General features: G+C 38.5%; 1 protein-coding gene across 1 annotated transcript in view; it reads left to right on the top strand.

Moving 5' to 3' along the window:
• KIFAP3 (kinesin associated protein 3) overlaps positions 1-26138 on the top strand; it is a gene marked incomplete in the record, with an annotated part of 1467647 nt that overhangs the window by 258484 nt on the left and 1183025 nt on the right. Inside the window, 1 exon segment of the mRNA XM_044085270.1 lies at positions 19066-19165. Coding sequence (XP_043941205.1) covers positions 19066-19165 — 100 coding nt within the window.

Genomic DNA, 26138 nt, shown 5'->3' with positions numbered 1-26138 from the left:
AAATCTTGGATGTTCAAAAGAGATACTGTAGTCTCCTGAAAATGGGCACTCCAGCTCCCTTTCTAGTCCTTCCGGTACTAGATGCATATCAGGATGCCTTTCAGTCTACATCTTCAGCTCCTGATTCTCAACCTCTGGCAACTAAAAGACCAGACAGATTCTACAGTGTGCCTGATGAGCTAAAATACCTCTAAGAACCCAGTAGCTGACCCTGCTTCTGTCTCCCTATCCTCGGGTAAGCTTTATAAACTCCCTGGTGCTAAAGCCCTTCCTATAGACTAGGATAGTGGGGCTATATACAAGTGGGAAAAGAAGGTATACACCTCTTCCAACCTTGCATTCAGAGCTATCAATTACCAGATGCAGGTGACTAAATATTTGGTATCTGTCCTACAGTCTCTGAATAAGGTCATGTCAGACTCACAATCTGCAGATTCTACGGTCTCAAGCTACTCAAATTGCCAGGCACAACACTGAATGCAGTTATGATGCTGAGGATGCCTCTTCCAGGGCTGCAGCCGCAGGTTCAGTCATCAGACGTTATGTATGGGTGTGCATCCAACACACCCCTGAGGACTTCAAATCTAAAAGCCTAACGTCACCCCTAGTCAAAGACCTCCTTTTAGGGCTTGAAGATGTAAAAGTCTTCAAAACCCTACAAGAGCATGGTAAGACTAAGAAGACTGTAAGCAAACTTTACTTTTTACAGTCCATAGATACTACAGAAGTTACCCAGCCAAGTCCACTTCCTTTGTTAAGTGGAACCCTCAGTCCACTCAGAAACAAAGAAAAACACCATGAAAGAGATTTTCAGACAAACCACATAAGGAATCTCCATCAGGAAGGCCTCCCTTTGGATGGAAGAACCTATGACTGCCTTCAGAACTACTCTGTTACCCCTCTCAAACCCTCCACCCCTCTTTCAGAAAGACTTTTGTATGTTCCTTTCTAGGAAATGGTAACTACAGACAAATGGGTTTGTGCTATCATCAGAGAAGGCTGTGCTATGTCACGGGAAAGCTTCTCCTGTGTAAAGGGCCTGCCTCTTCCTCCACTAAATCAGCTCCCTTTGCTCAGCTCTGTAATTGAGGACTTACTAGATCAAGGCATAATAGAAAGAGTGCCGTCCTCATTCATAGCAAAAGGGTTCTATTCCAGACGTTTTCTGGTTCCAAGGAAAGAAGGCTGTTTCTAAAGGCACCCACTTTCAGAATGCTCTCTATGTGCACACGTCTGCCTTTCCTTTTCTCATTTTCCACAGGGACAGAGTGACGGTCTGGGCCAATCCATCTTTCATGCCAAAGGTAGTGAATGAGATATCCCTCAATCAGGCTATCCACCTGCCTATTTTTCCCTAATCCCCAAAATAAGGGGGAAAGAATTCTCACCTCATTAGATGTTCACAGGCAGCTAAGATTTTACTTGGACAAAACAAAAACTGTGGGGGGAAAACTGCAAAAAACTAAACACCAAGTAGGTAAGGTACCTCCAAACAAAGTAAAAACAGTCCAAAATGAAGAATGAATGGTACTCCACGACGATCGAAGCAGACCCACAAAATACAAGGCAGAAAACAGTTTATTTCACAAGATAAAGTAAGCGCTTTCGCGTTTGCATAAACGCTTCATCAGACTTTCAATTACATTACATAAAAACTCCATTTAAGTACTGTTTCTCATTTAAAATAACCAATAAAAATCCAGTATAGGAATTCCTGATTAAAACTTAAAGTGCCCATACATATATATATATATATATATATATCTGCGACACTTTTAAAAATATATTTGGCAAACTATAACTATTATTAATAGCTAGGGAAGCATGTGTATATATACAAATGGAACAATAATTATTATATAAATCAATATTTAGTCTAAAGATCATTTTGGACTGTCGGAAAAACTGACCAACTTTTTGTGTCAGTCGTAGATTCCAACTGTAAGCAAACTATTGTGTGATGGATATCAAAGTCTATTTCTTTCTGTTAAATGCAATATGTGAAAGCATTATCTTCCTGCCCAAAAGCACATTCCACTTGGGTAGTGGCATCCTTTGGGGCATTCCCACAAGGGTGTACATGCTAGGGTTCATCTTGGAAGTTGCCATCTGGTCTTCTGTGCACACATTCAGCAAGCATTACAACACTGATGCCTTTTCCAGATTAGGGCTACCTTTTCTAGGTCTGTCCTACCTGGCCTCTTAGACAGCTCATCCTCCCTTTGGCCAGCCTCCTTTTTCTCTGTCTCCTTCAGCTCTGGGAATCATCCATATGTTAAGACTGTAACAGTGATTTCAGTCAGGGCATTGTACAGTTGTGTAAGAACCTACCATAACAGTAGATGTCCAGGCAGACAGGCGCTCAGTGTTCCATGTCAAGAACGAGGAGGATGCATGTTAATGATGAAGATGAAACTCCAGATCTGAGGCAGCCTAGACCAGAGTGCTCTAGAATGGAAAATGTATAACAGCAAGTCGATGTCACCGAATGAACTAGTGATTAATGTCACTTTTGGGGTGGACTCGTAATCCGACAGTGCAAAATAATGTGTAAGTGGTAGTATAATTTTAAATGCGACTGGGGCAGGGACAACCTGAATGTAAAGTCAAATTCTGATTGGGCCTGCATTCTTGCAGTAGATTAATATCAACCAGTTATGTAGGTCAGATTGGTATTTTTTTCCTGATAGCTTCTGAATTTATTTGTTTAGCTTATTTTCTGACTGGCCTTTGCAAATTAAAGTAGATTTTTTTTCTTTTTCTTTTTTCCCCTAGAAATTAAGGGAGCCCTTCTGTATGCGAGTTTATACTTTGCTACTTAAATGGCATTGCATGTCGTTGGTGATATTTCCTTTAACATGGTTATTCTCAGTTTTAATGATTTTCCGATATCTTTTATTTATTTTTATTTATTTGACATTTGTTAACAGAGCAGGTGAACTGGTCCAGGGACCTTTTTCAGTCACAACCGAGCCCAGAGATGCCAGACAATGCAACTAAACATACAGCACAGTGTAGAAGTATTTTCTACATTGACAGTGGCAATAACATAGGTATAGATGTAGCACAGTATTGAAATGTAATTTAGGATCAGATAGTACTGAATTTTCAAGCAAGTACAGTTCATTACTAATGGAGCAAATTATCTTGCAGCTGAATTCCAAAGAAGGATTTCCGTAAATACAAGAGCTAATTTAGAATTAAGCCAGAAGATGGAATACATAATTGTTCCTCACTTTTATAGATGCTTTCTAGCCTACATCTCTGAAACACTTACATACATGATATTTTATTGGATAGTTTTTTTAATTGTAGGTCGAAGCTAGTAAGTTTAACTTGTCTTATTTCTTCTGGGAGTTTGTTCCAACTGGAAGGCTTTTTTAGTGGTGTTCATTTTGTAAGGGGGACTGACTAAGTGCTTTCTGTATTTCTAAGACATCATTACAATCCCTATTAAAAGAGTCTGGTCTTCAAAGGTGGATAATATCCAGTATTAAGGAAAATAGTTATCGGACACAATTTATAAGGGATGCCTACAACAAACCTGTTCATCATTCCGTGGGACATCAAAGGTCGAAGAAAGGAGTACGTCTAGGAGCTTCTGGATGAAGAAAACCCTATAGAAGCTGTACTGTACTTTAGAACAACATATGATGTAGGAGGAAGAGGAGCCCACCCTAGAATAAATAAGAGCAGCAACAAGGAAAATAAAGCAGGCTCAGATGAAGTTGTGGAAGATATAACCAAGATGTGGTGTGAGGTAGGTGAGAAATTGCACTCAGAGTGGTATGGACATAAAGACATATCCTGAATGACTGGGGAATACGTATTCTAGTGCCAGTATGCAAGAACAAAGGTCATTGATAACTGTACTGCCCACAGTTGTGACTAACTCCTGTCACATTGCATGAAAATTTTGGAGGGTGATTGAAAAATGAATCTGATGAATCTGCAGAGCAGTAGGAGATGAACAGTTCAGATTCAAATCAGGATGCAGCACAACCAAACCGATGATTGCAGTAAGACGAGACATTAGGGAAAAGAGTCCAACAGGGTATTTCTAGACTTGGAGAAGGCGTATGACAAGGTCCCCAAAAAACTGATTTGACAGTCCTGCAATGGTTCAAAGTCCCAGAGACACTGGTAGAATTAGTGCAAGCTATGTAGAAAGACCTAATGTCACAGGGTTCAAACATTGCTTGGACTCGCACAGGGATCCCCAGTGGAAGTGTATGTGCTTCAGGGTTCAGCTGTGAGCCCACTACCGTTCATACTGCTGATGGACTACAGTAGCCAACAGGTTGGAGGGGATGGTTCAACAAAAGTGCTGTGTAATAATGTGGCATTAGAAGGGGTCTCTAAACAAGAGCTTCAGCAAATGATAAGGAAATGGACTGCAAAACTGAAAACACGGTTGATGAAAATGAGTACAGCAAGACAGTTGTTATGGCATCAAATGAGGGAATCGGAAGAAACAGAAAATTGAGTTGGACAGGAAAATAGTGGAACAAGCTATCAGCTTCAGGTATCACGGAGCGGTGGTTGAGGAGAAGGGAAGTCTGAATGAGGAGATCAAAGCTGGAATCAGGGGTTCTGTAGCCCACTGGCTCAGAGTGTCAGGGGTAGTGTGTGACATGAATGCTAATGAAGATGAAAAGTAAGGTATACAAAACAATGGTGTGACCTGTGCTACTGTATGATACAGAAACCTGGGCACTGAAGGTAGAGGAGAAGAGGAAGCTAGAGGTGATGGAGTACCTGAGATGGGTGGTGGGATGCACAATCTGGGACAGACAAAAAAATGATGGCATAACAGTGCCAAAGTAGTTGCAGTTAAACTGTCAAAGAGAACAGATTACAGTGGCTTGTGTGTATGTGCAGGAAAGCAGAAGATGATTTGGTAAAGAAGATTTGGGAGAAACAGGAAGAAGGCAAGAGGAAACTAGGACATCCATTAAAGAGATGGATGAATTATGTGAGAGAAGAACTGCAAGAGTCTGGCATGGCTGTAGTAGAAGGTAGGAGAGTGTCACTGAATTCAGAGAGAGAGATGGTGACCATTTGAGACACCCTGACCCTAGGTAGAAGAATGGGGGGAAAGGGGGGATGATGCTGTATCCAGTATTAAGGAGCCTGTCAGTGGGGGGGGGGGGGGTTGGATGATGATGTATCCAGTGTTAAGGAGCCTGTCAATTGGGGGGAAAAGGGGGGGATGATGCTGTATCCAGTGTTAAGGAGCCTGTTAATGGGGGGGAGGGGGGGATGATGATGATGTATCCAGTGTTAAGGAGCCTGTTAATGGGAGGGAAAGGGTGGATGATGATGTATCCAGTGTTAAGCAGCCTGTCAGTGGGGGGAAAGGGGGGGATGATGCTGTATCCAGTATTAAGGAGCCTGTCAGTGGGGGAAAATGGGGGAAGATAATGTATCCAGTGTTAAGGAGCCTGTCAATGGGGGGGAAAGGGAGGATGATGATGTATCCAGTGTTAAGGAGCCTGTCAGTGGGGGAAAGGGGGGTGATGCTGTATCCAGTATTAAGGAGCCTGTCAGTGGGGGAAACTGGGGGATGATAATGTATCCAGTGTTAAGGAGCCTGTCAATGGGGGAAAATGGGGGATGATGCTGTATCCAGTATTAAGGAACCTGTCAATGGAGGAAAAGGGATGATGATGTATCCAGTGTTAAGGAGCCTGTCAGTGGGGGAAAAGAGGGGATGATGCTGTATCCAGTATTAAGGAGCTTGTCAGTGGGGGGAAAAGGGTGGGTGATGCTGTATCCAGTATTAAAGAGCCTGTCAGTGGGGGAAAAAGAGGGAATGATGCTGTATCCAGTATTAAGGAGCCTGTCAGTGGGGGGAAAGGGGGGTGATACTGTATCCAGTATTAAGGAGCCTGTCAATGGGGGAAAAGAGGGTGTGATGCTGTATCCAGTATTAAGGAGCCTGTCAATGGCGGAAAAAGGGGGGTGATACTGTATCCAGTATTAAGGAACCTGTCAGTGGGAGAAAAGGGGGGATGATGATGTATCCAGTATTAAGTAGCTTGTCAATGGGGGGAAAGGGGAGGGATAATGATGTATCCAGTATTAAGGAGCCTGTCAGTGGGGGAAAAAGGGGGGGGTGATGCTGTATCTAGTATTAAGGAGCCTGTCAGTGGGGGAAAAGGGGGGATGATGATGTATCCAGTGTTAAGGAGCCTGTCAATGGGGGAAAAAGGGGGGCAATGCTGTATCCAGTATTGAGGAGCCTGTCAATGGGGAAAAGGGGGTGATGCTGTATCCAGTATTAAGGAGCCTGTCAATGGGGGGAAAGGGGGGATGATGATGTATCCAGTATTAAGGAGCCTGTCAATGGGGGGAAAGGGATGATGATGTATCCAGTGTTAAGGAGCCTGTCAGTGGGGGAAAAGAGGGGATGATGCTGTATCCAGTATTAAGGAGCTTGTCAGTGGGGGGAAAAGGGTGGGTGATGCTGTATCCAGTATTAAAGAGCCTGTCAGTGGGGGAAAAAGAGGGGATGATGCTGTATCCAGTATTAAGGAGCCTGTCAGTGGGGGGAAAAGGGGGGTGATACTGTATCCAGTATTAAGGAGCCTGTCAATGGGGGAAAAGAGGGTGTGATGCTGTATCCAGTATTAAGGAGCCTGTCAATGGTGGAAAAAGGGGGTGATACTGTATCCAGTATTAAGGAACCTGTCAGTGGGAGAAAAGGGGGGATGATGATGTATCCAGTATTAAGTAGCCTGTCAATGGGGAAAGGGGGATAATGATGTATCCAGTATTAAGGAGCCTGTCAGTCGAGGGGGGAAGGGGGGGTGATGCTGTATCCAGTATTAAGGAGCCTGTCAGTGTGGGGAAAAGGGGGGATGATGATGTATCCAGTGTTAAGGAGCCTGTCAATGGGGGAAAAGGGGGGGTGATGATGTATCCAGTGTTAAGGAGCCTGTCAGTGGGGAAAAAGAGGGGCTGATGTTGTATCCAGTATTAAGGAGCCTATCAGTGGGGGAAAAAGGGGAGGCAATGCTGTATCCAGTATTAAGGAGCCTGTCAATGGGGGGAAAAGGGGGGTGATGATGTATCCAGTATTAAGGAGCCTGTCAATGTGGGCAAAAGGTGGGGTGATGCTGTATCCAGTATTAAGGAGCCTGTCAATGGGGGAACAAGGGGGATGATACTGTATCCAGTATTAAGGAGCCTGTTATTGGGGGAAAATGGGGTATGATGCTGTATCCAGTGTTAAGGAGCCTGTCAGTGGGGGGAAAAGGGGGGATGATGTATCCAGTATTAAGGAGCTTGTCAGTAAGGCTGTAAAGCAAGTGCTCATTGTCTGCTAAAACTGTAAGCCTTCTACCAATCTTTACTGCAGTGCAGTAATGTTCTTTGTTAGATAGCATGATGAAGCATGAGGTATCTGTGGCTTGTAATAACGTGGTATTAATGGCTGAGTTTGTACAATAAAGGGAGTTCCATATTTGATCATAAAAATGAGTACATTGAGGGCTGTGAAGTACCTGGCTTCTGAGGGGACTGGATATCGAATATGCTGCTTTAAGTTGTCCTGTTAGTTTAACTTGCATCTGTACATGAAGAGTAAGAGAGAGAGAGAAGTTTCCAGCACAGTTCCTAAGTATCCCTGAGTGGTGGTTGTAGGCTTTCTTGGTAATCAAATGTCATTAAATAAAATGTTAAAAGAGATCATAGGGAATCGGTACATTTAATTTTTTGAGCTGTGCGAAATGGCATAGCGGTAGTCTTGTTGCTAGTTACAAGTTTGTTGTTGGCTAAGCATTCTGGAGCATTTCATGTTCAAACTGCAGCTTTATAGAGGTTTCATGAGTTGATTTCCCATGTCCAGTGAGCAGTATATCATCTGCATACATTGGGGGGGGGGGGGTCCCAAGGGAGACTGTTAAGGAAAATGGGAGGTGGTCAAAGCACCGACCCTTCTGGGACTGCACAGGAAAGCTTTCTGTTTACTGAGGAATTGTAAGCTCTATTTGTAATGTAAGATTGATTGGATGGTTTTGTGAAAAAGTGGTTCTTGACAGAATTTAGGCTGTTTTGTTAGTGTTAAAATTGCTTTGCTCTTTTTGTTAGAGTATGTAGGAGATGTACATTGAAACATGATTTTTTAGGTCTTCTTTACTTTGCTTTTCTTCCATTATTCAGTGCTGATGGTATCACAGTTGCTGTACTTTGCGGACTGTGGTCTAGTAGTTGGTTATGAGTTCAGGTAAGTAGTGAACTACCCTAGCTGATGACCTTCAATGAAATGTTACTAAAAGTATATATATCGTATTCACAAAGGTTTTACTCAGAGCAGTGACATGCTTCGTTATTTAAGTAAGTCGTTCATTAATCAATTAATTAACTTTGTAGACTGGGTGGGTTGGTTGGTCCACAAACTATTTTAACCATGAGCCAGGCTAGTTGGTGATTACAAGTTTTAGCAGGTAGTTACATTTCTTTATTTGCACACTTCAGAGTGGGACAGTTCAGTTTGCAGAGCAGTGGTGTGACTTGGTGACGATAAATGTACATGACAGTGATACGGTACAAGTGTGTGACTTGTACGATTCAAGCAGTGTAACAGTTCATGTGCAGAACAGCAGTGGCATGAAACGTAGACAGCAATTAAATATAATACGTTGTTTTTTTCTAAAAGTGATTTGCAGATATTCTAAAACTTATCTTTGCACCACAGCATACAGTCCATAAACTCCTGAGTGGTACTTTTCGCCTATTATGTCACATTCAGTGTCTAAAAATAATTTTAAAATACATGATTCTTTGCACTAACATCATTGTGGGAGTACAGGGAACTTTAAACTCAGTCACATTGCATAGGAATAGTGTCTGCTGCATCCATAGACTTTAATGGAGGCACCACTGTGCAGTCATAAAGGTGCCCCATTAAAATCTATGGAAGTACCAGATGTTAACCTATAGTAACATCACAAATGGAGAAGCTAAATGTTTTCGGTCTGTGGTTTAACAAAAATTTTATAAAGCTTTTTATTAAAAAAAGTCCCAAAAAATAAAGGCAAGTAGGAAAATACATTGTGGCACTTGACTCTTCAGATGTGATGTACTTAGAATCATTGGCAAATCTCTTTAAGGGACAGGTAATTTTTACTTGTTTTGTCAAATAAATTGTTATAGTGATCGAGTAGGTTTCTGCAGCTGTATGCTGCACCAGAAAGGTGGGAATAGACAGTCTATAGGGTACATTGATTCTTTTGTACTCTGTATTGTGGTCAGTATTGAATTTTGTCCATTTAGAAAGCAGACCACTGTCATTTTTATTTGAATTTGCTAACTGGGGTGGAGCAGTGATCACAAAAGACCAACTTCTCTCTGTTGAAGAGAAGTAAGTACGGTATACAAAGAAACGAATACCAGTGTAAGCATTACAGTAAGTTAATTAGGATAGGCGTACAGCATTGACAGAAGCAGCCACTGTGTACAATATGAAAAAAAGTCACACACGTGCAGGAGTATACAAAAGCAAATATCTATGCAGTTATAAACAGTGCTGTTAGAGGGACTTGAGTTAGCTGCATTTGCAAGGAATGTCATGCACACTTGTTAGGAGGTAAACTGGTAGAGCACAGGAAGACTGTTGGGTAATGCATCCAGAATGGCAAGTTTGGCATGAATCATTAGTGTGTGCGTAATGTTTTAGTTGTGTGGGAATTTTGGGTAGGAACATTTTTCTTTGAGATTGGCAGGGATAGATTCCCAGACTTTGGGACCTAATAAGGACAAGTTATGATCCGTGCATTGTGGTTTAGTTTTAAGCATCTGTAGGGTAGGACCTGGGTGCTTTGATTTCTCAAGTTGTAGAATGAGGGTTCCTTCATTAGTCTGGCTGCCAGAGAAGAGATTATATGGTTGTGCAAGAGGTTAAGAATTTGAGAACGTAAAAGAAGTTCAGATCTTTGACTGGAAACCATTTGCTTTTTGTAGTGTGGTGCATTTGTTTTCATGCTTTGGAGAACATGTGATAATCCTGTAGGTTCTGTTGAAGTTTGTTCGAATAACTGCGGAGCTTCTTGTTTAGATGTATGCCATAAGTGGGATGTTCTTTTGAAGCTGGGCCATAAGTGGGATGAGACTTCATGTTCAGGTGGAACTGGGCCATAAGTGGGATGGGATTCCATGTTCTGTTGGGGCTGGGCCATAAGTGGGATGGGACTTCATGTTCTGTTGGGGCTGGGCCTTAAGTGGGATGGGATTCCATGTTCTGTTAGGGCTAGTGGAATTCCTTTACCTGTTGTATTATGGCATACGATTCCATGTTCTATTAGGGCTAATTGAATGCCTTTACCTGTTGTTATTCTGGTACACGTGGATAGAAAAGGGGACATTTTGTTGGCCGAGAACAGTAGTGGGTTAATCTTTTACCTACTGTTTTCTATGTAAAGGTTGAAGTTCAGGGATGGAGCTAGGCAAATTCCTAGGTATTTAAATGAACTGTGATTTTTAATGCAGTGTTATTGTGATGAAAGAGTAATAAATTGTGAGTTTTGCTTAACCTTTGCTTAGTTCCAAAAAAAGCTGTTTTCGTTTTACATGAGTTGAAAAAGTTTTTCTTACTGATCTAGTCGATAAGGACAAAAAAGTCAGGCTTAAATTGTTTTTGCAGGATGCATTAGCTTGGAATAGGACCATGCTATTGGATTAAAGAAGTTTGGCAAGCCCAAGGTTAGTTTGTTGGCGACGATGGAGAATAGTGGGTAGCAAGGATGGAGCCTTGTGGTACTCCCTGTTTGATTGCGACTAGAGGTGAGAAGGATAAGTTGATTTTTACCCAGATGTAGTGATTAGAAAGGTAGTCGTGGAACGAGGGTAATGCATCTGGGCTAATAACTGTGTAACATAGGTGGATTAATAGGATGCAATGGTCTATACGAGCCTTAGCTGTGGTAATGTTGATAAATATAGTACCCCTAAGTTCTCCCTTGTTTCTAAGAAACTTTTGTTTGTGAGTTGGTATACGGTGTCCTGACCAGAATCCATGCTGTTTGGATGAGAAGATGTTGTAATTGTTAATGTAGAATTTAATTTGTATGTTGATTAATTTTTCTAAGATTTTACAAAGTTATAGGATGGATATTGGATGGTAAAGAGAGAGGCTGAAATGATTGATTTGTTTTGGGAGAGGGTTAACTAACTACTGTAACTTTCCATGTAGCTGTCATGGTGTTTTATGTTGGGCAGAGGTTATACATGTGTTGGAATGATGCAATAATGTAGTCTATGAATGTATTTACTTATTTGACATTTATTTAATAGGATGGTCCGACTGGGTCAAAAAGAACCAATTTTCAGTGGAGGCCTGGGGAGAAAAGCTTCAATTGCAGAAATATACAAACTCTGAACAAATAACAAAAATTGGTACTTTTCCGTTATCGGGGCAACACTTCTAACGCGCTAGCACACACACACACCATGATCGCACGTGTGTTAGCCCTGAAGCGTTGTTAAAGACAGCTAGGGGAAGCCTTGTTTTCAACCATTTTAATCAAGCTGAGTTCAGACTTGCATATGGAAGATTAATAACATTGGATAAGAACATTTTTAAATCTTATTACAATCTGTTTTACCAGGGTGTCTTACAAGCTGATTGAATCTTCTTCTTTCTGTTGGATGTAGTGTAATAATTATTTTTTTTTTATTTACTTAAGTTTGTGTGTTCAGGAACGTGGAAAGCAGTAGTACCACACAGCTGGCTGACAGTCTCCTGACATGAGCAGGTTTATTTGGGGTCGCACAGGACATCATTCCAACCCGATCTCATAACTGTGTGATTTATTGTGTGTCATGTTTGTAGAACTGGACATAAATTTTCAAATGGCCTTATAAGGTTTATAAAATTACAGCAAATGACTTGAAGTCATTACTCAATGTGAAATACATTTTCCAGACTTGTAAAGTAATGTGAATAGAAAGGGAACAGTGCATTATGTTTTGCGCTTCTGTGCAATGACAAGCGGGTACCTATCCACACATTCAGAAATCGGAATATTTAGTCATTTGTATGGCCAGTTCACTAGAACCGTTTAATAAGATGATCACAGTCTGTTATTCGTCAAAGTGGGTGGTTGCTGTAATTTCATGTAAAAACGTAAACAAACTTTACTTATGTTATTAAACTACAGAAAGGACCCCCGAGCATCTTTGCATTGGCAGAACACATAGTGGCAACATACTATAAAGTGCAAATAAAGAAAAACCTTTCAGCATGATATCAAGTAGTTCACAACAGCAACTGCAAGCGCGTGGTAAGATTCCAAGCGCTCATTAGACGTGTTGCCCCGATAACGGAAAAGTACCCAAAAATTATACAGAGATATGGAATTGCATGAGTTACAAAAAGAAGATACATAGTTGCTAATAAAATAAAGGTTATACAGTAACATAACTGCAATAGTTCCAAGAACTAAGCGCATTGCTGTGAGTGTTTGGTAACTGTCATTAAATTTCAACATATGCAAGTAAAAGACACAGTCTGAAGAAGTTTAGAAGAAGACAGAGAGATTGTGTGGCCTCATCTGGAGTAAAGGTTAGCTTGGATTGGCCCAGTGGCACAGCCAAGAGTTAATCGTGTTGTTTCAGAGTAGATTTAAAGACAAGTAGGTTAGAAGTTGTTCTCACAGTTAGTGGAAGAGAATTCCAAGCTTTTGCAACATAGTAGGAGTATTGGTTTATCCAGCTGACTTGGAGGGTTTGGATATATTGAGGAGATCTTTATCTGTGGACCTAAATGATCTGTTTGGATTGTGTGTGGGTTGATGATGTTGTTTAGAGCTGGGCAGGCTAGGGGCTTGTAGACCATATTACGGAGTGTTAAAAGTTGGGTATAAAGTAAAACAACTGGAATAACTGTACCATGAGCAAGAATAAAAAAAAAGTGTATTTAATCAAAATAATAAAATAAGTTAAGCGATTTCATGCGAACAATCTCAGACTTCATCAGAACATTGTTCAGATGCCTCCAACCTCTTAAAACCCTTCCCAACCAATCGGACATGCTCTCTTCCCAGTAAGTAAAGCAATTTGCATAAAGTAAATTAAAACAACCAAAATGTCCTTTCTGTATTGTGAAGTTGGTTCATTAAAATCAAGTCCATGTCAGCAAGCCATTTTTTATTGTTCTGATCAAACAATAAAATTGTTACCTTTAAAAATAAATTTGAGCGCAACATCTTTAAAAGCATGTATACGTAAAAATAAAGGAATTGTCTCTATAATTTGGCAGCCCTCAATTTAAGAACACTGGAAATACTTGTATTATTATTTAACCCTGGGAATCTGCCTGCATTCAATCTTAGTTACCAAAGCAACTCCCTGTATTCCAACTTTGCTTCCTAAGGTCCAACCCTGGGGTCATGAACTTTTTCTTCTTTCGGCTTTTCCCGGTTAGGGGTCACCACAGTGGATCACCTGTCTGCTCATGATTGTCAGTGGAGTTTTACGGTGTCGAGTTGCTAGCCCGGTGCCCAACCTTCCACAGAAGGCACACACACGCACTCACGCCTAGGGCCAATTTGGAGTGTCCAGTCCACCTACAGCATGTCTTTGGGATGTGGGAGGAAACCAGAGCACCCGAACTACTTGTTCTAAAATAAACAAAATTTGCTAATGTGACATTCCTTGGAATGCCTGTATAATGCATTAGAATCTTTACAATGTGTCACATCTTAAATGTGCTCATAAACATGTTTCCTTATGGCCCACATCTTAAATGTGCTCATAAACATGTTTCCTTATGGCCCGCATCTTAAATGTGCTCATAAACATGTTTCCTTATGGCCCGCATCTTAAATGTGCTCATAAACATGTTTCCTTATGGCCCACATCTTAAATGTGCTCATAAACATGTTTCCTTATGGCCCACATCTTAACTGTGCTCATAAACATGTTTCCTTATGGCCCACATCTTAAATGTGCTCATAAACATGTTTCCTTATGGCCCACATCTTAAATGTGCTCATAAACATGTGCCCTTTCTGTCTTTCCTATAGAAAAGCTAATACAGGATGTGCATTTCACAAAGCAGACAATCCCTCTAGCATTTAACATATACTGACACTGGTTACAATAACCACACTTGAGTAAGTACCAGGTTTCTTAGCACTAATAGTGTTCAAACTTTTCCACTTATCAGTGTTCTCCAAAATGTCTTTCAAGTTCATACCCCTTCTCCTAACAAAAACAGGTATGTCTGGTATTACCTTATGAATTTCTGAGGTTAACGTTAAAACCCTCCAATATTTCCTTATAATATTTTCTAAGTCACTAGAGTTACAACAGTATTTGTAAACAAAGGCCATATCCTGTAATTTTTCTTCACCAAGTCCATTTACCTGAACACTTGTTTGTAAACCTAAAATGGGCCCATAACTATGTTCACGCGTGTCCTTGACCTGTAAAATTAGCTGGTCAAGCAATTCTTCTGGATGGTATCTTTCAAGAAAAATATTTTTAATATAGTTAATTTCCTTTTCAACTACAACCTGCTCAGTAGTCATTCTGGAAGCCCTGATCATTTGCCTTTTAACTGTACCCTTCTTCCGATAAAAAGGGTGCTCATTAAAAAACTGCAAATATGAATTGGAAAATGTATCCTTATGGAAAATCCTCAACTGAAATGTCTTCCCCTTCCAATCCTGTAGATACATACATGTAAATAATTAATGGCCTCCTTGGAATGAAAATTGGTGAACCTTAAAAAAAGGGTAGTACGTTCAGTATAAGCACAAAATTCTTTCAGTTCTTCCTCCATACCTTTCCAAAATAAATAGATGTCATCTAAAACACGTGTATAACAAGTAATGTTCAAAGAAAATTCAGAGGACAACACAAACTTTTGTTCCCAATAATAAAGAACCAAATTTGTGCCCATGGGCCACCCCTTGAATTTGCCTGAAAATAGTCTCCATTGAAATAAACTACATTTTTTAAGACTATTTCCATAAATTCTAAAACAGCCATGGTGGTGCAGAGGTTAGTATTGTCACCTCACAGCAAGAGGTTCTTCGGTTCAATTCTTGGCTGGAGTGCCTTCTGTGTGGAGTCTGGATGTCCTCCCAGTGGCCAGTTGAACTTCAAAGACATGCAGGTAGGTGTGTGTGTGTTTGTGTGTGTGTGTGTATGTGTATGCACCTTCTGTGAAGGTTGGGCATCGGGCTGGCAACTTGGCACTGTAAAAAAACTCCACTGCCAATCATGAGAGGACCGGTGATCTGCTGTGATGACCCCTAACCGGAATAAGCCGAAAGATAACATTTCCATAAATTCTAAAATTAAGTTCACCTCATTATTATTTAAATAATCACAGTCCATAAGAACCTGTTGAAACTTTTAAACATTTTGTGTGGGGTATGCTTGAAAATAGATCAGTAACACCAATAGTAACAAAAAATACGTTTTCGTCATATCAACTGTAATATTCCTAAGGAAATCCCATGAATTCCTGGTAGTATGCTTAATCAAAGAAACATACTTTAACTTTTGATCACAAATCAGTATAGCTAGTGGTTCAGTTTTGGACCCGGCCACCACCACCACAATTGGATGTAAAGGGGGCTTTTCAATATTTTTATGAACTTTAGGTATACCAAAAATGGAGGGTATACAGGGATTGTTCACTAGCAAAAAATCAAGTAAGTTTTTATCTATACTCCCCTGAAAAAATATGGTCATTAAAAAAAATCAATTTTAGAGTAAGAGATGTTGATCTAATTTTTAGAAACCAAATTATACCTTTGGTCATCACCTAGTATGTTAAACATGAGAGGATCATACTCATTAGTATCCATAATTACCACCCCACCTCCTTTCATAATCCAGTAACCTGATAAAGCTAATTGCTGTAGCAGGGTTTATTATTTTTCAGACAAATTAGAAACGCTGCCCTTTTTAATTAACTTTAATTTTCTCAAATCAGCTTTGACCAATTCTTCAAAAATTTTTAAGGCAGGATGCAAGGGTGGGTTCACAGTATTTTTCCTTAAAATTTTCTGTGTTATTGTTTGTGTTAATATTTTTCAACACACTAATAAGGTTAACTTTATGCAAAAACATTTTTAAATCCACCATTGCATCTACTTCTCTAAGAGGCTTACTAAGAACAAAATGAAAACCTTTTATAAACAATTGAAAATTTTTGTTGACCAATAAATCTGTGTAATTAAAAACGTTAAAATTACAAATTGTGTTCTTAATCCCAGCATGTGTGACAGTAATGTTATAAGAGTCAGTCAGTACATATGAGTTCAATAATTGTTGTAAATGGCTGAAATGAACATTCCCTCCTCCTCTGCCTCTTCCGCCCCCCTCTGGGAAAGTGTTTGTCCCTGTTCATACTGTGAGCATTCAATTTCTGTTTCGCTGCTATATGCTCACTTCTCCTCGGAGGGGGGTACCCTAAATGGGAGGCAGCAATCCGAGTTTGTATTCCTTCTAACCATCCATCTCTTCACCATTCATATTATTAGAAAAGTCACCAGCCATATCAACATTTCTTTTGGGTGAGGGATAAGCTCTTCCCTCACGATATTCCGCTAAATCTAATCATTTTACCCATTTTCTTTTTGTTAATACTGTCACAAACATAATCAACTTCTTTAAATACTTTAAAATAAAAGAACTCGTTTTATCAACACTGTGCATTAAATCATCAGTAATTCTGTCGTTCAAAACTCTGAGTTTATCCAACAGTTTACTCAGTTTACACTGGTAATTTCTGACCATGAGCTTTATTAACTCAATACTAAAATTGTTAAAGAGCTCCAACAATTCGTTATGAAATAAACTGTTCCTTTCAACATTATTAGGAAACTTAGTAAAATGCAAGCCCTTCAGCACCCTTTTTACCTTAATACATTCACTTAAATTGTCCTTCTCTTTATCTGTGTGGTACGCACTTGAGAAAGTTTATCTTTAAACAAGTGCAGGTTTCATTAAACTGCTCTTTCAGGTCAGAAAAATTAAACCTTTCACCAGTCCAGTGGTCCAAATCAAAATGGTCGCCATTAATTCCAAAACCATTATTAGCATTATTGCTGACATGGACATGATTTTTAGTGAACTGACTTCACAGTACAGAAAGCACATTTTGATTGTGTTAATTGATTTTATGTAAATCGTTTTACTTGCTGTGAAGAAAGCACTTCTGATTGCTTGGGAAGGGTATTAAAAGGGGTCTGTATTATAATCTCGAAGGTTTAATTAAAACTTTGAATCACTAAAGATCGAACTTTAGTGATCGAAGTCTTAAATCATCGAAACCAAAAAAAAAAATACTAAATTAAAAAAAAACCTAAATAATGTGTAGGCAAGGAGGCAACCCCCCTGCCCCCCACACCCCCCTACTTAAATATACCAACTTCGAGAATGCATTACATTGAAGTAAACGGAAATCTCCCCCTATGGAGAATTTCCATTTAAAAGTTCAATGTAGTGCCCTTTCGGTATCAAGTGTCGACCTTATCATATTCAATATTGTCAGACTTAGAGATTTTAATATAGACCCATTAAAAGTGGTTGGAGGCATTTGAACATTGTTCTGATGAAGTCTGAGATTGTTCGGATAAAAGGGCTTAACTTGTTTTGTTATTTTGATTAAATAAACTCTGGTTTTTATTCTTGCTTATGGTACAGTTATTCTAGTTGCTTTATTGGTTTTGACGGAGATTTTTATTTTTCCCTGGGTATAAAGTAAGTATTTGGAGAATTCTATCCAGTTTAGATTTTTTAATGCCAGACAGTGATGGGTTCTGTTTTTTGAGTTTGTGGCAGTGGTAGATGCACCATCTTTGCCTGAGGTACTGTTCATTTTTAGTTCAAGAAGAGGCTGTACTTCTTGGTTTTTAATGTATTTGAAAGGAAATTGAGGGATGTGGGGGGGGGGCTTAGGAGTACAGGTGGAGCGATTGGTGGCGGGTCTTAGGAATACAGATGGAGAGTAATGGTGAAGCTTAGGAGTCCTGTGGAGTGAATACTGGTGGGACTCAGGAGTACAGATGAAGTGAGGAGTATAGTGGGGGGGCTCAGGAGTGTGGGTGGTCCGAGTACTGGCAAGGCTCAGGAGTTAAGGTGGCCTGACTGCTAGCAGGGCTCAGAAGTCCGGGTGGAGCGAGTACTGGTGGGGCTCAGAAGTCCGGGTGGAGTGAGTATTGATGGGGCTCAGGAATCCAGGTGGAGCGAGTACTGGCGGGGGTCAGGAGTCTGGGTGGAGCGAGTACTGGCGGGGCTCAGTAAAGAGAAAGTACTTAAAATAGTGTGTTTGGAGGATGGATTATTTCTTTATTAGTCAGTTGACTTAAACTGATTGGAGTATTAATTAAGGAGCTTTGTTATGTTTTTATCGTTTGAGTTTTATGGGATGCAATGGATTGCTTAGTCTTAGGAGTTGAACCACTCATTCTTCTTCTTTGGCCTGAATGGTCTACTTAGTAATGGAAAGTGCTGTGAGTGCAGAACTATAACACTTTAACAGGGCTGCCATGCTACTGTCTGGATCTGCTTGACGGACTGATGAGAAAATGTAATTAAAGTTAAAAACCTACAAATTTTTTTTTTGTGATAAAAGGGGAGGTAACTATAATAATGAAGTAGAATGGATTGAATTAAAATGGATGTTAAGGTTACAGGTGCACGTATATCCAGGGCTGAATAACTACGTGTGTATTAAACCGGAGTTAGTTGCCTGTCCCCTTAAGTAAATTAAATTAATGAATTAATGCTAAATGTTTTAATTATATAGTTTGTTTTAATTAGCTGTTTATTGCACTGGATTTTGTATAAAACGTGAAATGCTTTTCTATTTTGTATTAAGGACTTGAGAAAGCGTAGGTTTTCTACCTGAAAGCACTTGTCTGTATTAAATCATTTTTACTGTCATGGTGGTCTTTTGAGTTTTTCTTTGCTAAAGTTAAAAACCTAATAGAAAAGAAAATTTGTGTATTAAAGTTAAAAATCTAACAAAGTTTTGACTAAAAATAGTAACTTTAGGAAGCTGAATTGCTGTCTGATGTAAAACGCCCAATGTTGTTTCAGAGACTGCGCTAGGAGCTTTGGCCCGAGTACTGAGGGAAGATTGGAAGCAAAGCGTTGAGCTTGCTACTAACATCATTTATGTGTTCTTCTGTTTTTCAAGGTAAGAAGAGAATCGTGTTAGCTTTGTTTCTGTATTAGGCTTTGTAATAATTTTATTTAACTGTAACTATATTATGTCAATGTGACATTTATTCACTGGGTGTCTGCTGAAAATGGGTTTTTATTCCAGTTAGACTTTCCCAGTAAATAGATGTCAAATAAATTAAATTTGTCCAGTTCCTTAAGTACACTAGGTAGTCTGCAGAAGTTTCTTTTGAAGTGTAAATAATTAAGTGATGCAAGCACTCTCACTGTTGGAGTATTATTACTGCATAGAAAGATCAAGATATTATTTAACTTTATCTCTTAAAATCAAGGGTTGAATCACAAAAACTATGCAGATCATCTCAAAGCATTGCCGCTGTTCTCTGCATCATAAAGGCTACTAAGAGACAACCTGCGTTTCAGGTATTGAGCCTTGCTACACCGTATCCTGTCAGACCCGTTACACATTCGCAAGTCCAGTGGTAGCATGAACAAGGCATCTGTCTCTTTTGCAATATAAATAGAACATGCTGAATGGATGGTTTGTATATCACAGTGAATTTCTCTTCTATAGAACTGTCTTCCACTCCACATAAAGTGAAGTACATGTCTTACTATATTCAAACGTAGTTAAAACAGATTTTGGATGAAAGGCTGGCAAACCACAAATTCATCCTCAGTTTAGCACCCATTTCTGACGTGGATAGGATCAACAAGTAAGTGTCCTGACTTATCCTGGTTCTTCCCGCCTGTAGGTTATTCACGTGCAAAATATTCCCACCTTTAGGTTATTCACATGCAAAATATTCCCACCTGTAGGTTATTCATGTGCAAACTATTCCCACCTGTGGGTTATTCCCATGTGAAATATTCCCACCTGTGGGTTATTCACGTGCAAAATATTCCCACCTGTGGGTTATTTACGTGCAAAATATTCCCACCTGTGGGTTATTCATGTGCAAAATATTCCCACCTGTAGGTTATTCACATGCAAAATATTCCCACCTGTGGGTTATTCACATTTAAAATATTCCCACCTGTGAGGTATTCACGTGCAAAATATTCCCACCTGTGTGTTATTCACGTGCAAAATATTCCCACCTGTAGGTTATTCACGTGCAAAATATTCCCATCCGTAGGTTATTCACGTGCAAAATATTCCCGCCTGTGGGTTATTCACGTGCAAAATATTCCCGCCTGTGGGTTATTCACGTCCAAAATATTCCCACCTGTGGGTTATTCACATGCAAAGTATATGGGCTAAAACTACCATAAGAACGTAAGGTTAGCCTTCTTGCGATCCTCTCAGATCAGTAGCCTAGTAAGTACTTAGGATCCTATCCAAGTATTCCTTTGTCAAGTTTTTGTTGCAGATTGTGACATTTTTGCAGCATATTTGGACCTCTTCCTCAACCTTTTGTTTTTTTGTTGATCTACATTCAGAATTAGACTAGTTGCTGTTTGCAGCCTTTTAGGTACTTTCCCCATCCATGTGCCTGTTTTTTTTTTTTTTTAATGGAACCTTGTTCTGTTTGTGCACTTATCTGTTGCTAGCCATAGTGCTTTTCCTTGTGCCATCTTACTGCTGCTGCTGTGGTTATAATGTTTGGGGGTTTTAACAGATCACTTGCTGAATTAATTTAACTTCCTCTTACAGTAGTTATATGTTTAAAATAAATTTGCTTTACAAACTAGTGACACTGCACAGACATTTTCAGTTTTCATCGTCAGTAGTTATTTTGGCTATTGATTATGGCATTTAGCAAAGCTCTTACAATTTGTTAAAATGTACCAAGTGTGATTTCAAAATTCCTCCCCAAGACAAGCACTCTGTTGCATTGCCTAATTAAGTAATGAACTCCTTAAAGAAAAATGTGAAATCCTTCAATCCTTTGACGCTAGGCACTTACGAGATAGAAGTTGATTTTGAAAGGCTTGATTTCGTATCCTGTGTCCATTCCTAAAGGGATTTCTTCTACCAGGATGATCTCAGAGTAAACCCAGTTAACATTCAGGACTGAACTTGGGTCTGTAAAACCTTTACGTAAAAATAACGATAGACAGCCTAAAGGAAGGGAGGACAGGGATGGCTGTTCTAGAGATATTTTAACAGCATTTATAAGAAAAAAGCCAGTGGTGGATGATTCTACCTCTTCTACCACTACTTCTGGTGTTTCTGAGTTATTGTAATTGCTGTTGGTGCTTCTCCCCTAGGATGACTACACAGGATAATTTGTCTTTTGTACTGGATATGGAAGTCCAGCGGGTTCTATCCTTCAGACCTCCATCTGCCAGATCATTAATTTCTTAGTTATTCAGTGATGGGTGATATTAACTACAAGAAGATTGTGATTGAATTACTTCCCATCTTTTCCCACCTCTTTATCAGTGCAGATAGAGATTCTACTTCTCTACCATTATTTTCAGCTTTTATTACCCATCATTTGTCATCAGCCCTAGTACCCGAGCCCAGCCTGATGGGATGGACCACAGTGCTGAAAGCATTAACGTTGTTGTCAAGGGAAATGTCAGCATCAGTTGCCGTCTCTAATTTGATACCATATAGCCCCTTGCTTCATTGCTTTCCACTTGGACAATACTGACAATTTCATTGACATTGACACCAATGCATTTGGCATCCAGGATCTTGGTAGCCCCTAGATTCTGGGTCCGTCTTAGTATCCTCCTTGTTACAGTCATTGTAGGTGTTTGATGGGTTGACCTTTGAGCTCAAGACCCGTGTTCTTCAGTGCTGAGCTTCGGTTCAGTGGTTCCATATGTGCTCATGTTTCCATTTGGGCAGTCAAGGTCCTGCTCAGTGCTGATGTTTTTTTTTAACACTGGTTCTTATGAGCTTCTGTCTTGGGCAGTTAGGTTTGTTGCCTTTGTCATGAGTTTTATTAGGCACTGATTTTGGCATCAATAGTGAAGACTCTGCTGCAGGTGCTGCCCCTGGTGCATGTACCTGTATCAACTTTAATCTTATAAACGAAAAGCAAAACGGCTATACAGGTAAAGCCCAGTATATAAAAAAAGAGAGAAGTATATGAGAGAAAACACTATACCGGGTACCACACAATAACGTCTTTATTTAAACAAAGTAAAAAGGAGAGGTGAGCGCTTTCGCAACCTTCGTTGCTTCATCAGACAAAGAATTAACTGTTCAACTGCTTGTTTTATATCACTCTCAGTCAAAACATTTTTTCCAATTAGTGACATCATACAACTTTTGAAAATTTAAAGGCATATATGACAAGAATATTGTAAAATACGCATGTGAATATAAAATATATATACAAAAATGTAAAGTATGTTCATGTTTATGCATATCTGATTTTAAAACAGTTAAATAATCTCATTAAAAATGCATATATATAAAAAATGCATATAAATAAAAATGCATAGTATATTCATATTTATGCATATCTAATTTAAAACAATTAAATCTCATAAAAATGCATATATATAATATATATTTAAAAAGAATGCATAATACAAAATATATAATAAAAGAAATATATGTATATATATATTTTTATTTTATGCAAAAAATTAATTGTGTTGAAGACGTCTAGCTTTAAGAAATGGAACCAGTGATGTACAACCATTTAAGCCTGGATATATCAGCATTGAGCTTGATAATCCATCTTTGTTCTCGGCTCTCTGTGAAATTTTCTATATCTCCTCCCCTCACATTTCTATGTATATGTTGTAAAACAAAGAACTTGAAAGAGTGTGAAGGGTCAGTGTTTAAAACATGTTGAGCAAGCGCACTAGTAGTTTTGTTATTTCTGATGTCTCTTATGTGTTCCAATATTCTATCCTTTAAGTTTCTATTTGTTTTTCCTATATAGAAGGCATGACATATTTGGCAGAAACAAAATAATTAACATCTGTGGTTTTACAGTCTGCATATGAATGAGAGTATAGTGTAAAATTTCTAACAGGATGAATATATGGTGTAGTACTATGAATATGTGTACAAGCAGTACAAGACCTACAAGGAAAAGTACCTTTGCCTGGAATTATAGGTAGTTTTTTTGACGTCTTTATTACACAATTGTTGTTTTAATGTTAGATTATTTCTGAAACTGAAGCTAGGTGCATTACCAATGAAAGAATGTAAACAAGGAATCTCATGTAAAATGTGCCAATGTTGTTTAATAATATTAGTATACTGATTAACATTACTGGCATACTGAAAAACCGCTCTAATGCTATTATTTTGTGTATTATTTCTCAAATTACTGCTATCTGACGTAATAGAATTAGAAGATTGAAAATATGCTTTACATTTAAGAGTCCCTGAGTGTCCAAGCATCAGAAATAGTTCTATCTATTTCATCCATATTATATCCTCTTCTTAAAAAATCAGTTTTCAATTTATTCAAAGCTAGTACTGCATCATTATCATTGTTGTGTAATCTTAATGTTCTGTATACCTGCCCCTTGAGCACATTTCTTGGAATGTGTCTAGGATGCATACTGGTTTTGTGAAGGTATGTATTTTTCTTCGTGGGTTTGTGAAAAATTTTGCTGGCAAAACCTGTCATCTCTGATTTGATTATATGTACATCTAAGAAATCAATCTCAGATGTAGAAAAATTGTATGTGAATCTCAGAAAATCAGTAGTTGTATGCAAATAGTTAATAAATAATATAAACTCAGATATATTGCCTTTCCATAATAAAAAAAATCATCCACAAAACGTGTATACCATAAAAGCTGACTTATAAAAGGATTCTTATCAGAAAAGACATGTGTTTGTTCCCAGAATGTAAGCGATATATTGGCATAACTATTTGCACATGGTGTGCCCATGGCAACGCTGATCTGTTGCAGAAAGAATTGTTCTTCAAAATATACAACATTATTTTCCAGAATAATCTCTAACAAACTGCATATAAGTTGTACTTTTTCATTGGTGAAGCAATTATTTCTTGTAAGAAAATTTCTAATCATATTAATGCCCCATGTATTCGGGATACTTGTAAACAATGACCCTATATCCATAGTGACAAGAGCAAAGTCATTAATATCTGATAAACTTTCAATTCTAGTATGTAATTTCTCTAGAAACATTTTGGTGTCTCTTAAAATATTTTCACATTTGTCTAAGAGCACATGCAGTGTACTTTCAACATAAATAGACAGTGGTTCTGTACACCAACCAGTGCCTGAGACTATGGGACGCATTGGTGGCAGACTTCTGTCTTTATGAACCTTTGGTAAACCATAAATCTTAGGAATAGTTGGATTCAAGACATTAAAGTATTTAAACAGTGGTTCATCTATTAAATCAGTAATTAATAAGTCAAAAATCAAAAAAAGACACTTTATCAATGATGGCATTCACTGTAACTTTTGAAATTCCTCTGTATGTATCATTATTAAGCAGTAACTTATACATTTGTTGTACATACAATTGCTTATCCAAAATAACAATACCTCCACCTTTATCTGCCTGTTTAATAACGACAGAATTCAAGTTCTTTAGTTCATTCAGTGCTCTATATTCACTTGTATTTAGATTTCCATAGTAATAGTCACTCAAATTATCATCGTATATCTGCCTAAAAGATGTTTCACATATATCAAGGAATCTTTGTATACTGGGAGTATAAGGAATGAAAGTGCTAGGCTGTTTAAACACATTCATATTATTTGTAACATTGTTTGGGAACAAAACTTTTAGAGACAAATTCCTGCCTAATAATTTAAGGTCTTTAATCATTTCTGTAAGATTAGCCTTTCTAGCAGGTATAAATGAAAGGCCCTTATTTAAAACATTCAACTGTTCCCGTGTTAAAATAATAGAGGAAAGGTTCAAAATCAAACCTGTAGTTAAGTCCGTCTCCTCTTCGGAGAATGTACTGCACCTTCCAGTGAACCCAGTTGCAGTGACTGTCCTTTGTGTACATATTGTTTCATTCGATTCTTGTAAGGTAGTGGTACTCTCAAAGTGAAGTCGCCCTGTTTGCTGGCATCTAAAAATACTTTCTGTGTTTTTAGTCACTTGTATGTTTGAAGTTCCTTCCTTTCTTAGAGTCGATGAAGTATGACTTGTAGATGGTAAAACTGCATATGTTTTCTTTGGAATAGCTCCTAATTTACTGTTTTATCTTTTAAATTACTGTTTTGTTGGTCAGAGGACTCAGAAACAGGGAGAGTTAAACTGGTGTTCTTCTCCTCTTGCATACAAGCTGTTTCAGTTGTCAGAGAACAGGAGTGCCTTGTGTAACTGCAGCATAGGTGGAATCTGAATTTAAAGGTGTAGTATGCACATTCCTTGCCTTGTCAGAAACAGTTTGATGTCTAAAGTTATTTTCTTTGGGCCATGAGAAGACATTATTTAAAGCAAAATCTTTTTGTCTCTGTTAAGTTTTGATAGTTTAATGTTTTGCAGCTTCCTTTCATATGACATGATGTTATCCTGAAGTTCATTCATTTTAGAAAAACTGTATCTTGTACAAAGTTCTTATTAATGATTGATTCTGTGGCAATGATTTCAGCTTTAAGTTCATTCTCAATGGGTAGAAAAAGTCAATTAAGAGATCCATATATTTTGTACTGAATTGTAAATTCAATTCTTGCCATTTTCTCAAAAGAATAGGAAAAGACTCACCATATGTAGGCATATTCAGTATTCTTAGACCACGTGGAATAATTTTGGAGTCTAGTGATGCTTGCAGATGTAACCGTTGCCATTGGAGTCTTTTGTATTTGTACATCAGATTCTCAAGTTTTTTATATTGGTTAAAGAATTCTGATAGATCTTGGTTGTTTCTATTATCTTGTATATTTTCACTGAAAGACACTGTAAGTAGTGGATTATTTGGAATATCCAGTATTCTAAGAAATCTTTGATGGTGATCATCATTCGATGAGTTGGTATCTAAGTTCTCCATAGACGCGTGTGTCCTTTTGCCGAATAAAAATAAACTAATAAACGAAAAGCAAAACGGCTATACAGGTAAAACCCAGTATA

The sequence above is a fragment of the Protopterus annectens genome, chromosome 10.part0 (genome assembly GCF_019279795.1).
Source record: "Protopterus annectens isolate FY-2018-M chromosome 10.part0, PAN1.0, whole genome shotgun sequence".
Classification (NCBI taxonomy): Eukaryota; Metazoa; Chordata; order Ceratodontiformes; family Protopteridae; genus Protopterus; species Protopterus annectens.
The sequence above is the reverse complement of the archived record's forward strand: the minus strand, read 5'-3'. Positions and strand labels throughout refer to the sequence as shown.